Genomic DNA, 16,909 nt, shown 5'->3' on the forward strand with positions numbered 1-16,909 from the left:
CATTCAAGCTCCTCAGGGCAGAGACCACACAGTAGGCCTCAGCAGAAACACATAGTAGGTGCACAGTGAGTTTCTGTTTTTCTGTCTTTGGGCTTGTGCAGCTTCTGACCAACCAATTCAAAGTGTTTCGAAACACAAAGTCATACCCCGGGGTATAATGACGGAAGAACGAGACATAACCCCTGCCCCAGGCGGCCCACGGTCCAACTGTGGGTACAGGGGTGAAGTGCAAGGCGGGTTGATGAGGGTCATGGGGCAGAAAAATGAGGACAATCAACATTTATTAAGCATCTCTTTGCACCAGGCACTGTGCTAGGCCCTATGTTATCTCATTTAAGCCTTATCACAACCCTGGGGTGGGAGCAGGAAGAATGCTAGCACCCCCATTCTAAAGATGAGGAAACTGAGGTTCAGGGAGATGACACAACTGTCAAGGTCACAGACATAACAAGTAATAGGAGTGGGGTTTGAAAGCTGGCCCGACACCAAAGCCCATGTTCCTTCCTCATAGCCCCCACCCCAGCCTCCTCCCACCCCACCCTGGCGGGGACACAGGTTGGGAGGCAAGGGAGACAGACGCCACTCAGCGCCCTTCCCGACACTCAGGGGGAAGCAGCGCACCCTGCCGGCCTGGCTTCCTTTCTGAGCAGAAAAGGTCAGCTCAGCCTGCCCCGGAGCTTGACTCAGGCACAAACAGGCCGGGCTCCTCACTCACCCCCACTGCCCAAGCCCAGCCCCAGCCCAAGAGCAGGGAAGGTCAGTCCAGACTTCCACCCGCCCTTCTCCCACCAAAGGGCCAGTTTATACCTGCCCTGCCCAGGGAGCTGAATTTTACCACCTATGAACACGCTTAGCTCATCTTACCACCCCCACCCAGCAGCTGTGCCCCCAGCAGCCAGCATCAGGCCCGGCACAGGTGCCCCCCACAGCAGAATTGGCTCCGTCCCAGGGGGAGGGGTGGGCCCCCCTGAGCCATCTCCATCCAGCTTCCACCAACATTTGCTCAGCTCCCACATGAAGCTGGGGGCTGTGCCAGGCAGCTGTATCCCCGGTACATTATCCAGACTTTCCCACAGCCCTTTTGGGTAGGTACGATGTCCACTTTGCAGATGAGGAAGACTGAAGGCAGAGAGGCCTTTTCCAGTCTCTTATTTACACAGCAGGCAGGAGCTGTGAGCTCTGCCCGGCCCAGAACTGGCTCTGCAGGATGCCTTTCAGGTCCTGCCTCAGCGGGGAGGGCTCTAGCTGATGGCCAGGTCCGTGGGGTGGGATGAGGCCTCCCTGAGGACACGCGGCAACCTGGTACCTACGTCCTGGCACAAAGCACCACCCAGCCAGAACAGGGACGGTCCCAGGCTCGAATGAACCTAAATGAAGCTCATAAGAGTTTGGAAGCCCTCTAAAATACACACACACACACAGAGACAGACAGACAGACACACACACACACTCTTCCTTTTGCACATTTCACAAAACCCCTGGGCATGGAGACGCAGTGCTAGGCCTTGGAAAAGACCCTGGAGTTTGAAGGGCCTGAAGCTGCTGCTGCTGCACCAGCCTCATGGTGAATCCGCCTCTGGGCTGGAGGAAGGGCCCAGAGGCGATCTGAGCACAACTCGCCTTCACAAAGGCCCTGCCTCCAGCCCAACAGACAGGCGAGGCTCCTGAGGGCACTCCTTCTTCCTTCTGTCTCTTGCCACGCTTTCAGAAGCCCCAGAGCCCATCTGAGGGCAGGGGATGTGCGCGTGTGGGCAGCACCACTGGACTTCTTTGTGATCCTGGAGCACAGCCCGGGGAAAACCCTTTTATGTCCTGGTGGGCAGGGTCAGCCTCCCCCCCCCCCCCCCCGCCCGTGCCTGGAACCCTGGGCCAGCAGGCACACCCGCACATACTTGAAGGGTATGACACAGTTCAACCAGCGTCACCACAACCCACATCCCATTTGGCCCACACAATAGCCCTGGGAGGCATACAGGGCAAGTTTTATTGTCCCCATTTACAGAAGAGGACAACAAATGACCGTCAGCGCACCTACTATGTGTTAGCAATGCCAAGACACTTTCCATAAGTGACGTCTCACAGACAGCCTGGCAGGAAGGGCTGTATCCCCTCAGAACACGTGGGGAAACCGAGGCCTCACTCATTCTCTAGTCCTGGGCCCAAGGATGGGGCTGCGGCCCTGCTCTCCCACCTCGAGGCCCTGGCTCAGGAGGCAGTGGGCAGACCAGCCGGAACACAGTGGGCTGTGGGGCAAGAGGCCTCCAGCTTCTGAGACAGAGCAGCAGCTGGGGGCTCACAGTAGCCTTCCCAGAAAAAGTGGAAATCAACAACCGACTTCTCTCTGCACACATCAGAGGAAGAACTCACAGGCCTTAGAAGCCTGAAACCTTCCTGAAAGCAACAGCCTTATAGATCACAGCCCCGTGTCTTCCCACAGCCTGCCGAGCAGCAGCGGGTCCCGTGCCCCCTCACCTTCCCCCTGCGGGGCCTTCTAGACCCTTCCCAAGACCACACCTCTCATGCCACAAACCAGCCCCCCCAGCTCTTGCTCTTGCTCATCCAAGTTCCACCTCTGTCCCTCCCTCATGATTCATTCAGTCACATATCCATTCTACAAACCCTTATGGAAAATGTCGCATTCAGTGACAAACTGTCCCCACTCACCCAGGACTGTGGGGTTTCCCAAGATGCAGAACTGAGACAGTCCCAGGAGAACTGGGATGACTGGTCACCCTCTTGCACCTTGTGCCTGGCCTCCTGCTCAGCACGGAGGACACACTGCACAGGGCCACTGCCCCCAGGAAGCTTCCCATCTGCGAGGGGATCTCACTCCGCGAGGAACCACTGCCAAAGGCACCTGCTCAGCACCTCACACATGTTCTCAACTGCAACCTCACGAGGAGGGTATCGTCGCCTCCGTGGGATACAGAAGGAAGCTAAGACTCAGAAAAGTGATATGACCTGCCCAAGGTCACAGAGCTATAAGTGACATGCCAAGACTTGAACCCAGGTCCAATGAGACAGGTAGAGGAAAAGGCGGGTTCCAGCATGAACGTTAAGGAGACGGAAGAGTGTAAAGACATGTTTGATGTAATCGCTTTCGTAGCCCCAGTGTCTGGCGTGTTCTAGAGGTTCAGAACATGTGTGTGGAAGGAAGAAAAGGAGGGGGAGAGAGAGGGATGAAGGGAGAGAGGAAAGGGTGGAGGGAGGGAGGAAGTACATGCCTTTTTAAATCATCTCTATGCTAGGAAATCCCAGCCCCTAATTCAAAATATATACATTTCCTTTTCACAGTTTCAGCTGTTTTCTCTCAGCACCCAGGCCAGGAAGGAAGTGAGAAGAGGGAAAGAGCGCTTCTCCTTTGGGTCAGCAGCCCAGGGCTCACTTCCTCCAGCGAGTCTTCCCTGACTCACTCCCCCACCCAATTCTGGTCCCCACTCATTTGAGGCCCCTACCAGGTGCTGGGGTCCGGGAGGCACCAAACGCACATCTGCCCTTTAGCACTGGAACCTGACACGTTAACAGCCAATGACAAGACGCCATGCCATCGGGAAGCCTGCAGGACACTAAGGGAGGGCGGAGGAGGGCACTGCCGGGGCCGGGGCAGGGAGCGAGGAGTCGAGGGACGGCGTCACGCCCGAGTTCCCAGCAGTGCCCAGTGCCACACATTCAACTGAACCGTGTCGGTGTAAAATACAAAGGGGGTTTCATCAGTCAGAGGAGGAAGGGATCCCAGGCCGAGAGACTGGCTGGAACAAAGGCACAGAGGTGTGGAAAGTACAGACTGTGGAGGAACACCCAAAAGGTCAGTGTGGCCAGAGCGCCGGCTGGGTGGTGGGAAAAGTGGGAAAGGAGCGTGGGAAGAAGTTTGGCACAGACCATGAAGGGCCACCAGTGCCACCTGAAGAATGAGGACTGTCCTACAGGAAGTGGGGAGCAGCAAACTGATTTCTAAGCTGGGGGAGAACAGGACCAGGTGTGAATTCAGAACAAGAGGAGGGCCTGCAGGGTTTAGGCCGAACGGAGGGTCAGCGGCCAGAATACCACTGCAGGTCCAGGCCACAAGGGGGCTTGGACTGGGCGGGCAGCAGTGCCGTGGGGAGAAGAAAACCACTTTGGTGATGGGGACATGTATCCATCACATCAGGTGGGGGACCCCAAGGGTTAGGGCTAGGATTTCGCTTCTCCGCAGAGCTCCCTGCTCGTACACCGCCTCCGCCAGCACCTCACTCCGAAGGAAGCTAAGGCTGGAGGGAGCCGGGCCAGGCTGTGGCCTGGGTCAGGGCTAGGTCTGCGACTGGGTCGCGGTTCTGTGTTTGAAAGTTCTTCCTATTAAAAACTTTTACTTTTTTCCTCTTCTTCTGCAAAGTTGACTGCAAAATGGTGAACATGAGAGATGGCTGCATTGTTCCAAGTAGGGATACTGAGTTGCCGCTGCTGAAGTCGGCGCTCTCAGTAATGTGAGAAATGAGCATGCGCACATTAACCGTTCGGTTATGCCGTGTGATCACTTTTGTCATTTTTAGGATATTTTAAAAAATGTATTGTGAAAGAAGAGGAAGAAGAAGAAAGAAGAAAGGAGTGGGAGAAGGAGAAGAAGAGGAAGAAGAAGAAGGAGGAGAAGGAGGAGAAGGAAAAGAAGGAGAAGTTGTTCTTACTGAGTTTAAAAAATGCTTCTAGGTTTCTTCCACTGCCCTGGGGCTATCCAGACCCATAATAAAACCAACCCACCAATGTGCTGGGCACTTCCATTAGCACAGATAGAACATGGAAAGCATGGAGACTATGCCCAGAGGCTGGAAAACTCACCACAGACACAAAGCTGCTAGTGGAGTGGAGGTGAGAATGGCAGCCCGCTGCCCCTCCCCACCGCACCCCGGGGCCCTCGGAGGTGCAGAGCCAGCACCCATGCCCCAGTCCCACCACCACCCCACAGCCCCTCAGCCTAGAGTTTTTTCTGATATGGTGTGGTTTCCCGACTACTTCCTGCCCATCGCTCCCTGGTAACAGTCATCGAACCTCTGCAGGGTCTCTGGCCAGAGGGGAGCCTTTGCTCCTCCACTAGAGGAGTCCCCAGCAGACCTGGTTTCCAATGGTGAGCTGGCCGAGCCCAGCGTCTCCGCATACACGGGCCCAGGGCCTCTGTGCAAACACGTCCTGGACGCCGTGTGGCAGAACCCGCACTTTCACCCGAGATGTTGTGTCCTCAAGAAGTCTGCAGTCCCAGGACACCCCTTCCTAACAGCAGAAGGAGTGAGTGTCTGACACGGTGCCTGGCACATAGTGGGTCCTCAAGTACCTGATGAAGCAGTCAGTCCTGGCTGGAAATGTCTGTCACAAATACTGCCAAGACCAGCACCCACAGGGGGTGCTGGTCTTGGCTCACCCAGAAGCCAGCTCCAGTGCTCCCCCTCCCGAGAGCTGCTCTGACCCCACCTACTGGGCTCGCTCTGCCTGAGACCAGATCGACCCACTATCCCCTTCTTAGGGTGGGTTGTGATGACCAGCTCCTCTCCCCCAAAGGATGTGAGCAGCCCAGGGGCCAAGGCTTGTCTGTTTCCTCTTCATACCTCAGGTGCCCAACCCGGGCCTGCAATGTGGCGGATACTCACAGACGCACACGTTCACGGGACCCTCCCTGGGAGGGCGGGGGGCTGAACAGTAAGGGTATAAGCCAACTCCCAAACCCCTAGCATGGAGGGGTGGGGGTGCTCCTTGTCATGATGTTCCCTGCCACACCAGGACCCCGCAGGGCCAAATCCCACCCTACAAGACAGGGTGTGGTCTTAGGTGAGAGACAGGGGTAGAGTTGCTCCTTACATCAGCTTCCCACTAAAACAGCGACAAGCCAAGGGGGAGGGCCAGGCCTTGAGTGGGGGTCCGGGCCTGGCACCCAACAAACACTGAGAAATGGTTGTGAAGTTGAACGGAACAAACTGAAAGACGCTGGCTGTTTGTTCCTCTGGTTTCAGAGAAGCTCCCCTCTGGGGGCACTTTGCAGGCAAATTATCTCAGGACACGGATGTTTCCTCTAATGACGCTTCTCCCTGTGCAGCTCTGCTCCCAATAGTGCGGGAAGGCGGGCAGTGTGCAGAGCACACCCCAGTGGCCTGCACCAAGGTAGTGCACACAGCTTTCCTCCTAAAATGGTATGGGCAGCAGTCCCCCACCCCCCCACAGCAGGAGGATGGTCACCCGGACCTCTCAGGCCCAGGAATTCTGAGCAGAGCTATACCTCCTCCATGTGGTCCCTCCGGGGAGGAATGAAAGGAGGAAGCAGGGAGTCGTGCTGAGTTATGTAACCAGCTTCCTCAAGTCAGAGGCCCTAGCTGTCAGAGCCCAGAGCTTTGGGGAGAGGCTGGGGGAGGGGAAGGCGCCTTTCTTCCCTGCCTTTGCTGCCTCTCCTCCAGACCTCGGCAGACCTCTGCAGGTGCTGCTTTTTAAGCACCCCAGATCCAAGGAGGCACCTCCCACTAAGCATTGGGAACCAGGAAAGGCTGTTGCCAGAGTGTAGGAAACAGGGTCTGCTGGCTTCCCTGGCAGAAAACCAGGCTCTGGGCTCCTCACTGGAACCCGGGGGCAGGCGCTGAGAGAGAGAGGCCTCGGGCCCTCCACAATGCCCACCCATGCCCCACTTCCTCCTAGAGAATCAGCCATGGGTGAGGAGCCAAAAGGGAGGGGACCCAGGCTGCCCCCGCACCACTCTGCTCCACCCCTCCCCTCCCTAGGCAATCTCACTTCCCTTTCCTGCCATCATGTGAGCTTCTCCTCTGGCCCAGAGCAGCCCCCCACCCCTGCATACCCAGCTGTGCGCACAGTCTGGGACAGGCCGGAGAAAGGGGGGCAGAGACAGAAAACCTGAGATCCACTCTAGGTCTTGAATAACAACAGTGACTTTTGATCAAGGCCTTACCCTCTCTGCCCCCAGCATGCAATGGTGCCATTACTACATCAGTTTCACAAATAGGAAAACCTTTGCCCAAAATTGTGGAGATAGGGAGCCGTATTGCTGGATGGCAAAGCTGAGTCTGTCTGACTCAGATCCATACCCCAAACCTCGAGGCTCTACCTTTGGGGAGTGGCATTCCTACATACCTGGGGGTGCACCTTGGGAAATTACGAGACTGATGGAAAAGACACTGGGCAGCCTTAAATGGCCGCTCACTGAGGACACTAATTTGCTAGGACAGTCCTGAGGACGGGACAGAGATAAGGACAGAGGCCGAGGGCTTGCCTGCTGCCACCACAGTCTTGCCTTCTGATGCACCCCCGCAACTGAATCTGAGCCTGGGTCAGACCCGCATACAGCCCGCTCCGTCCAGAGGACGGGGTGCTAGAGGCCACACAGGAACACAGCCTGCTGTTGATGCCCTCTCCCCTTCCAGCGCCAGAATCAAGAAGGAAAGGTCCTAGAGACCTTCCCCGCCAGTGCCTCCCCTACTTCCTGCTTGACACAAAGAAGAAAAGCAGCTCTTCCAGTGTCCCAGGGACAGGGAAGAAGTGGGGTCAGAACCCCTACTCCTGAGTCATATCACTAGGGTGCTGCGTTCATACAGCACCTTCTCTCATCTGTCTATCTCCCTGCTCCCCAACCCACTTCCTGCTCCCTTTCCTAGCTGGGCTCAGCAGGTCCGGTGTCCAACCCCCTGGCCTGACATCCCTCTCATTCTCACATCTCTTCCAAGCCTGACCGCCCCCATCCCCTTCCCTCCACTCCTCTGGGCCAAGGAGCAGTTCTTGGGTGGTTTAATTAGCTGATTATGACCTCAGCCTGCTGGACGCAGTGCTCAGAACTCTACCCCAGCAATTAGGTTCTGAGTACTTGCCCAGTGGAAGCCGATGGGGAGCTCTGCACTCTCCAGCTGCATAAAGAGCTCGTTGATCACCAGTGGGCCATCGGAAGCCATGGTGCCCTCCTCAGGCCAGGTGAAACCACATGAGATGTACTGTAGCCGATCCAGATGTCCATCCTGAAGAGGATCTACTCATTGTCCGTACCTTTTCTGCCAGGACCCAGAAAAGGCTCAGTAGTGTCTGAGGATGAGGATGGGGAATTTAGCCCACCCCCTGGGGCCAGGAAAGGGTGGCTCCATGGCCTGGGCACTTATTTAGGAAGTAGGGTTTGGATAAGCAGAGAGAGAGAAGGGAGGATGGCATCTAGATGCAGAGAGCCGCAGGGGCAGAGGCGCGGAGGCTGGAGTGAGCCACCAGCCCCCTGCCAGGTAGCTCTGGCTGTCAGAGAACAGTCTCCTAGCAAGGTGAAGCCGATCATCTGTGACCTCCGCCTTAGGGTCACAGAGAATACTCCACTGCCTGTGACTCTGGCCCACCTTTAAAATCACCAATGACGTCCCATTCTCTTCACCAACCACACTGCCCACCCCCCAAGTATATCTTTTCCCAGTGAAATACCTACATTCAGCCTCCTTCACTAAACAAATATTTATGGAGCTCAGTGCCAGGCCAGGTCTGCGCAGGTGCTAGGGACAACAGTCCCAGCCTAGGTGCCCTTGGCCTCACAGAGAGAACATCCCAATTGTATAAATACCCAAGACCTAAACAAAAAGGGTAGGACTAGTGTGACAGAGAATGGCACAAAAGGCCACAAGGCCCTTGGAGATCAGTGAGGGCTTCCCGGAGGAGAAGGCCACGTGTGATTCAGTCCTTAAAGGACAAGAAGGGCACTGGGCATTGTGTGGGGTCAGGTCATCCCCCCTGTATTGACAGCCAATGATAAAGCAGACTTGTGCTGAGTCCTTTCGGGTCTCAAAAGTGAATCAAACAGGGTCCCTTGCGGCGAGAGCTCACAGCCTCATGAGGAAGGCAGACCAGTGAGCGGCCACCCCAGAGCTAACCTCAGTAACACTGCCCTTGTGCCAGTCACCGTCTCCAGGCTTTACCTATTTTAACTCATTTAATCCTCGCAACAACCTCCTGTGCAGGCTCTATTACTACCCCCCTTTTCCAGATGAGGGGGCTGCAGCAGAGAAAGCGTTAAATAATTGGAGCAGGTCACCGAGCTGGTAAGTGGCAGAGCTGGCATTTGAAACCAGGAAATCTGGTTCTCACTAGAGCCTACCCAGTATTCTAATCAGCCTCTAATCTATGCTAATCAGATCACAGAGGAGGCTGTGGACACCCAGAGGAGGGTGTCCATGAGGAGGAAACAGCCTGGGCAGAGAGAATGAAACAGTCCAGGACCTGCGGGTTACTGCAGAGGACCTGAGAGGTGGAAGGCTGCTGAGGCGAGGACTTGTGTGAGAAAGCACAACCCACATCACCCAGGCCCAGCTCCCTGGCAGTCCTGGCACCCAGGTGTGTGGCAGAGGCATGAGCTGCCTAACCACCCCACTTCTAGTCCTCCAGAAGACAGGTCACCCCAAAACACACTAACAGAACACAGGAAAAGGGTGACTCAGCCAAGAGGGCTTTACACGTGGTAGCTGATTTGATTTCCACAGGGACACCGAGACCCAGAGAGGGTAAATGCTGTGCCCAAGATCACACAGCAAGGAGTAAGCATTAGAGCATACTTCTGGGACCCTCCTGAGGTGCTGCACCCCAGCTGTCCACGCCCTAACCTCTCTTTTGCCAAAACACACCCATCCATGCCCACTGGTTGCAGCAGCTAGGATAAGGGGATGAAGCTGCAAAAGGAAGCAGCATGCAGCTTCTCTCTCTAGAGGCTCAGGGCCGGAATGGGAGGGACCTCCTGCCTCAACCAGGACCAGACCTATTCAGTTTCTGGGCCTCTGGGTGCACCCAGAGGGAGAGGAGTTACACCCTGCAGGGCACTGAATAGCTTAGACCTTGAGTGCAGTGTCCTGCTGGCCCAACATCAGCCACCGCACCCCACTTTGCTCCACATTCTTTAGACCAACAGACAGACCCTGCTCCAGGCACAGCGGGCCCCATGGACTAACTGCGGTCTCAGGCAGGCCCAGCCCAGACTTAGGCAGCAGGAAGGCTGCTCAGTTGCTACGATGACTTCAGCCATACAGTACTCCAGGGACCTGTCTGGTCCAGGCCCTGGGCCTTGGCCTCCTGGGGGCCTTGTCCGGCACCAGGTCTCCCGGGAAGGAACAAGCAGTTCCTCTAAACTGGGACTAAAGATGGACCGGGCCCAGGAAGGAGGAGGCGTGTCTCCAGAGAGACGACCCTGCCAGGGCCCTTGGGGGGTGGGGAGGGGGGTTGGAACAACAGAGTCCTTTGTTCCCCTCTCAAAAGCAGCCATCCTGTCCTGCCCCACACCCTCTGTTCTACACCCGCTACTAGGACACAAGCCCCCCCTGGGGCAGGGCCTCTCCTGCACACAGCGGGGAGGGAGGGTGCCTGGGAACCATCAGGGATAGTACCTGTTCTGCTTGCAGGGGCCATGCGGGAGATGTGCCTCACCTGGGGGGGGGGGGGGCCCAGTCTGATGAAGGAGACATGGCTCCTGCTTGCAGACTTCTGTCTCATGGGGGAGGAACAGGCTTCCCACACAGGAACCTCATTCTAAAAGGGGTGGTACACCCCTTCCCTCAGGACTTCCCAATCTGATGGAAGAGACCCCCAGCACCCAGTCTAATGTGGGAAGCATGGCCTCCATCCCTAGAACTCCCCAATGGAGAAGACCTAATTTCAGCCCTTAGGGAGCCCCTAGGGTGATAGCAGAAGCAAGAAGGGAGGAAGGAGTTAGTCCAGCTAATAAATTCCTGCCAGACGTCTCCTATGGACCAGACCCAGAGGTGATAATGGACGAGCAAACAGGAAACTGAAATAACACAACCCACAGGAGCTCACCAGCTTCGGAACAAAGATACCTGGGCTACAAATAAATGAGTCAGAAAGTGCCTTGAAACATACCACCCCAGCACCCGGGGCCTCTCGCCAGGGCTGCCACCTCCACCGACAGCCTCACCCCGCACACTCGCACCCCCGTGTCCGCTATCTGCACCTTGGTGTAGGCTCTTCCTTCTGCCCACGACACCTAAGGCTTCCTCGTGCCCTAGGACCCAGCTCAGGGGGCACCTCCTCCCCGAATGCCCTTCTTTCAGGAGTCAGCACAGACATGCCTCTCCTGCGACCAGCTTACACTCCTGAAATGTCCCTTCCAGCCCTCAGCTGAGACTCACACCCCAGGGCCCCACACCCCCAGCCCCACCTCCCAGGGCCTCCCACTGACCCCAGCTCCAGGCATGAAGAATAGCAGAGTCCCCCTCTCCTTTGCACCTGGACCTGGCTTTGCCCTACCATCCCCTCCAAACCCCCTCACCAAGTCAACGAGTGCCTTCTGGCTAAATCCCAGGGTCTTAACCCAGCTTGTCCTCTGTTGGCCCTTCCCTGCTTCTTTGGCTCCCAGGACACAGCCTCCCCTGTGCCCTCCCTCCTCTCCACACTTTCTGCCCCAGCCTTCGGCCTTCCGTGCCCTCCAAGGCCCCAGCCGTCCCTAACTATCCTCTCGTCATAGGCTACACCTTCTCCCTGCACCATGTCACCCATCCTCCCCAAGTCAACTGCCATCTCTAATCCCAAGAGTTTCGAATCCCCCACCCCACCCCCGGGCCCTGACCTGTCTCTGCAGAAGTATCCCTGCATCCTCCTCAGCTTCCAGTCTGGCTCCTTGCCAAGCTGCCCCCCCGCCCGCCCCTGCAGGCTTCATTAGATGGTCGGTATGGTCATACTGGCAGCAGCTCCCGGAAGCCACTCAGGGCATGCTGACCCCCAGCCTGGTGTCCTTCCCTTGCCACAGACTTGAGGTGCCGCCAGCCCGTGACTCAGGACCCCTGAACCCGTGCTTCAGTCTCAGGCAAGAAGGCCCGAACTTGGAAGGGAGAAAGCCAAGAAGAAGTCTGAAGCCCAGAGGCCAGTCTAGAATCAGGGATCATAGACAACGGGTCAGGTTCACCACTTCTGTTCCCAGCAGCCCCACAAGTGGCCCTGGCCAAAGCCACAGGATTTCCCCATGTTCTAGCCAAGATGGGACCCAGAGAACTTAACTGCCAAGAGAGACAACAGCCAAGGCTCACAGACAGCTGGTGGCCATGCATCCCCATCACACCCGCCCTCCTCCTCCACCAAAAAGGAAGAGTTTGTAAACATCTGTATGAAAGGAAAATCCATTCCATCCCACAGTTTCTCAGGAAGTCCCTCCTGCTGTCTGACTCTGATCCTTCATGTTGCCAAATGAGTTAGTAGGAACAGCAAGAACCAGAAGGGAAACACAACTTGAGGATGAAGTCACCAGGGAGTTGGGGGAGGCTAACTGTGAGCCAGACAATCCCTCCCACTGAGTGAAAGCACAGAGAGGCAGAGGGGGCTTTGTGGGCAGACAGGCCTGGGTTCAGAAGCTTGTTGGCTAAATGCAGTGGAAAAATTACTTAATCTTTCTCAGTGCATTGCCTCATCTGTGAAATGGGAACAGCAGTCCCTATGTGAATAAGATCATTGGCAGAACCAAAGGAGATCACGCATGTCAGACACCCAACCAGTCAGGCTAAATGGCTCCACCTCCTTATTCAGGGTCCTCGGTCCCATCCTCTCCACAGCCTTCGTTCAGAGTTTGCCTTCTCTCAGGCCCCTCCTCAGCCTCCTCACTGCTCTCCTTGCTTCCAGGCCTGATCTTCCCATCTACCCTCCTTGCCACTGCCAAAGCCCCCCTCTAAAATGAAAATCCACTCCATCCCTCCCCTCCCCACACCCCTCTCTTAATCACCTTCCACGCAGGAGAAAAGCCTGTCTCCTTAGCTTGGCATTCCAGGCTGTTGATGACTGGCCTGTGTTTACCTCTGAAGGCTCACCCAGCATCCCCAGCCCAACCCACAGGCTGCACAGTTGCCTCACGCCTCCGAGCCGTCGCACATTCCGAACCCTGGGCCAGGAATGATGTCCCTGATCCCACCCCCTCGGCCTCCTCATCCTTCCAGATGAGACTCAGTAGCTCCAATGCCACCTCCTTCCCAGGAAAGCTTCCCTCCCCGTGTGGCCTGCTGGGTCTGGGTTGGGGACTCCTCCTTAGCCTCTCATAGGTCATGTCTTCCTGCATTATAATCACCTGCTGTGCTCTAAGTCCTTTGGGGACAGAGGGGAGCCATTCATCTTGAACCTGCAGCCCTGGCACTCAGTCAGCATTTGGTGAACAGGTGTACGACTCCTCCCACAGCACCTTGTTAGAGCAGTCAGCATACTTCCTGTCTTACAACGACTTCTATGCAGGTATCTGTCTTTCCCCCGTGACCCCAAAGTTCCTAGAGGGCAGGGACAGTTTCTGACTAATTCCCACTGTCACTGCCATATAGGGGATGAAATTCAGGCTCAGGGATGGGTGTGACGACTCCCGATCCTTACAGTGTTGCGTATCTGCCGTTGCCCTGTCTAAGTCCGAGAGAAAGCAGAGTCCCACAGCTTACGGAACAAGGCAAGATACAGCCCACTGACTCTGCCCTTCTCTTCCAAATTAATCAGGAAACCTGCCTGGGAGGGAGAGGGAGGCCAGCTGGGGCTGCAGGAAAGACTGAGAGGGGAGCAGGACTACCCTTGGCTGGAGTGTAGCCCGGCCTGGGCTCCAGGCTTCAGGTAGCACCTCCTACCCTGCCCAGTGAACTCAGTAAACACAAGGAGAACCCGGCAAATTTTAACAATTAATGGCTTCAATTTACGGATGGGAAAACTAAGGTCCAGAAAAGCGGAGACAATGCCCAAGGTCTCCAAGGTCCCTCAGTGAGTCAGAGGCAGAGCAGGGAAAAGGCCCTGCCTCCAAGCACAGCACCTCCAATAGGTGTCTTGCTGCCCATGCTGTCTCCATCCTGCTGACCACCCATGGCAGCAGGGGGACAATGACACTCCTCCCCAAGTCCGAGAGAGGCAAGCCAAGGCCCAAGAGGGGCTGAGTCACCCTGACGGCGAAGCAGCAGAGGAAGAATGGAAGAGCAAGGGCTCCTGATTTCCTGCAGGGAGAAAAGTCTGACCTCGATGGTCAGGAGGATCTTGGCTTTGAGGGACATGGATGTGGAAAAGAGAGTCACACATTCTCCCGCTGAGGACAGAGTCCTGGGTCACAGTGCTGGCCAGCTGTGACCCAGATGGGGACTAGCTATCGAGGTGCATGCAGACACCTCACAACCTTCGGAAGCCTCCCCCACCAGCCTGGGCCTCCACACACAGAACAGGGCGCCTCACCCTGGCCTCAAACCCTAGGCCCTCCAGGGGCGTGGCAGTGGCAAGCGGGTGACACAGAAGTGGGGCCGTGTGGGCTCCAGGCTAGGCCCTGCCTCTGACTCTCCTGACCTTAAGCAGGTCAGGGAACCCCTCTGAGCTCTGGTCCCTCTTCCCGGAAATGGGAAGAGGAAAATTAACCTCCTTGCAGAACTGGCAGGATGGCTGGGCAGCAGGTTCTAAATCTTAGGAGCACCAGTTACCTCTGAGCCTCAATTTCTTCCTCTGGAAAATGGAATAGTCTCTGGAGGACCTCTCTCATGGTGCCGAGAGCGAGGGTCAGATGGCAGTGGGTGGGGAGTCGCTTTGCCGTGGTCCTGAAACCTGGAGACCACCGGGGTCATTTTGCCCTAGTCTATCCGTTCCTTCAGCACATATCTCAGTCCCCACACAATGCCTAGTACACAGCAGGTGCTCAGTAAGTAATTGTTGGAAGCAAGGAGAAGGGGGGGGAAGGAGGAAGGAATGGGGCACAAGAGCAGGAGAGAGGAAGGAAAGGAAACATGCAAGAGGGGGCTGCAGAAGGGGCAGCAGGAGGGGACACGGGAGAAGCTTCTATGAGAACTTAAGGAAGTGGGCAGACTGAAGGGGCAGAACTAGGGTGACAAAGCTGAGCATCTGACCAGGACTGTCCCCAGGGGCCACCCTGCCCCAGCTGCAGTCCCCCTCCCCTTTTTGCCCCAGTTTTCCAAGTCAGGGGCATATCCTCTCCCTTTGGGGGCAGGCTCCTTTCCCCACCCCCAACTCAAAGCAGACCCTGGCCAGCCACGCCAGGCCTCAGGGAGGTCAGAGGGAAAGGAAATGGAGTGGTTAGGCTGCGGTTTTCTCCCACCGCGTGATCTGTGGGGACTAGAGCGGGTGTGTCAGCAGCCCCAGGGGCCGACAGCTTGTGACCGTGGGGTGCCAGTCTGTGTGGGCATCTGTCCGGTTTGCGTCCGTGGGGTCGGTGCTGGTGCGGTCTCCTGAACACCGTTAGTGAGATACGTGCCAGCACAAAGTGGTCATATCAGTAAGGGTGACAACATGCGGACGCCTGTAAGAGTGTCTGCTACAGGGAGCAAAAGTGACGGGCAGTGTATGTGTGCAGGCCAACATGTGTGTGCAGCACAAGGGCGTGTTAGAGTTGGCATGTGTTGGAGTGCGACCTATGTGTAACAACATGACTGTCGGCAAGAATGTGTTAACAAGTACGTACCACTGAGTGCACGACAGGGCCACTATGTGATCGGTGTGTGGCAGGGAATGTCAGTGTGTGTGTGCCAGATGAGTGTGCCCGTGGATGAGTGCGCCGGTGTGCCCACATGAGCGAGTGTGCCATTGTGTGTCAACCCACTCCCCGTGGCCATCTGCATCTGCTGACCAGTGCTGAGTGTCAGCGAGTGAGTGTGTGTGAGTGTGTCCGGCGCCGAGGAGCCATGAGCCACACGGAGCAGCCCGGTCCTCGCGTCTCCGTTCCCCCGCCCACCGCCCTGCCAGCGACTACCCCGGGAAACCTCGGGGGCAGAGGAGAACCGAGCGCCGCTGAGCCAGGCGTTGGCGGTTCGGAGGTGACCGCGAACGCAGAGCCAGGGCGCGGACTAGAACCCCTGCCCTTGCCTTCTCCCAGGTCAGCCCCACGCGCCCCGAACCGGCCGCCCCCCCGCACTCACCGTGTCCCTTTGTCGCCCATGGTCCGCGGCGGCCGCAGGGAGGTCCGCGGCGAAGGCGCCCAGGCTGGAAAATCCCCGGCGGGCAGGAGGAGCTCGGGCCAGCAGGCTCCCGGTTCCCTGCTCCGCCTCCTCCGCTCTCCGGCCTCCGCGCCGCAGCCGCCGCCCCCGCCCCCGCTCGGGTCACCGCCCGCCGAACCGCCCGCCGCGCTGCGCGGCACCCAGGCCGCGGCCAGGGGCGTGGAGCAGTGCGGGTGTGTGAGCGTGTGTGCGCGCGCCGCCCAGCCGGCCGCCAAGGCAGCTGGAGGCGTCAGGGACCGCAGGGCATTTGGGGGTCTACACAGGTGCGTGTCCAGATGCGTCTATGTGTGTGCGTGCGTGTGCGCGCGTGTGGTGTATGTGGTGTGTACGTGAGGGCGCACGCTGCGGTGGCTATACGTGCGCGTGTGTGCACGCGAGAGTGTGCTGGTGCGGGGACGTGTGCACGCCGTGTGCGCGGGCTGGTTAGAGTGTATTTGTGTGGAAGGAGTGGTGTGCAAGTCTTGGTGCAGCGGTGCGTGTGCGCAGGCCGCTCCCCCGCGCACAGAGGGGGCAGCCTTTGTGTGTTCCGGAAGCTGAAAACCGAGGGTCTGCGTACTCCAAGCCCGAGTTCCTGGCGGCACCCCCAGTAGGGTAGGGATGGGGGTTGGTGGGGAACTCTGGGTGCCTGGCAAGGCCATCGCCCTCTGCTCCACCCTTCCCCCACCCCAACTCCCCACCCTTCTGGAGAGATAACACCCAACAACCCAACAGAGACAGGAAGCAGGGGTGGAGGGGGCAGGAGAAGACAGCCTCGACGCTGGGGAACAGATGACAGTGGGAGGGGTCGGGAGTGAGCAAGGGCAGCGGTGGTGGCTGCCCTAAAAGAGGAAGCCGTGAGAAGAGGAGATAAGGAAGGGGGCATAGAGCTGGCCTGCTGCGCCTGGGAGTCTGGCATGGTGAGGTGGAATGAAGGAAAGCACCCTGGCACAGCTCCACAGGCTGCTGGGGGTGGTCTGGGACACCAGCTCTCTCAGAACCAATCTCCA

At 57.4% G+C, this 16,909-nt stretch overlaps 1 protein-coding gene across 3 annotated transcripts in view; it reads right to left on the reverse strand.

The window, feature by feature from the left end:
- ARRB1 (arrestin beta 1) overlaps positions 1 to 16,510 on the reverse strand; it is a 70,782-nt gene extending 54,272 nt beyond the window's left edge. Inside the window, exon 1 of one of the 3 annotated variants that reach the window (XM_053924005.2) lies at positions 15,846 to 16,498. In XM_053924005.2, coding sequence (XP_053779980.1) covers positions 15,846 to 15,865 — 20 coding nt within the window. In that variant the 5' untranslated portion in view covers positions 15,866 to 16,498. Of the gene's footprint in view, positions 1 to 14,399; positions 14,528 to 15,845 lie in introns of those variants that run through there. The other 2 variants (XM_053924002.2, XM_053923998.2) reach the window with 2 other exon arrangements.
- Positions 16,511 to 16,909: the final 399 nt, after the last annotated feature.

Source organism: Desmodus rotundus, chromosome 5, assembly GCF_022682495.2.
Source record: "Desmodus rotundus isolate HL8 chromosome 5, HLdesRot8A.1, whole genome shotgun sequence".
NCBI lineage: Eukaryota > Metazoa > Chordata > Mammalia > Chiroptera > Phyllostomidae > Desmodus > Desmodus rotundus.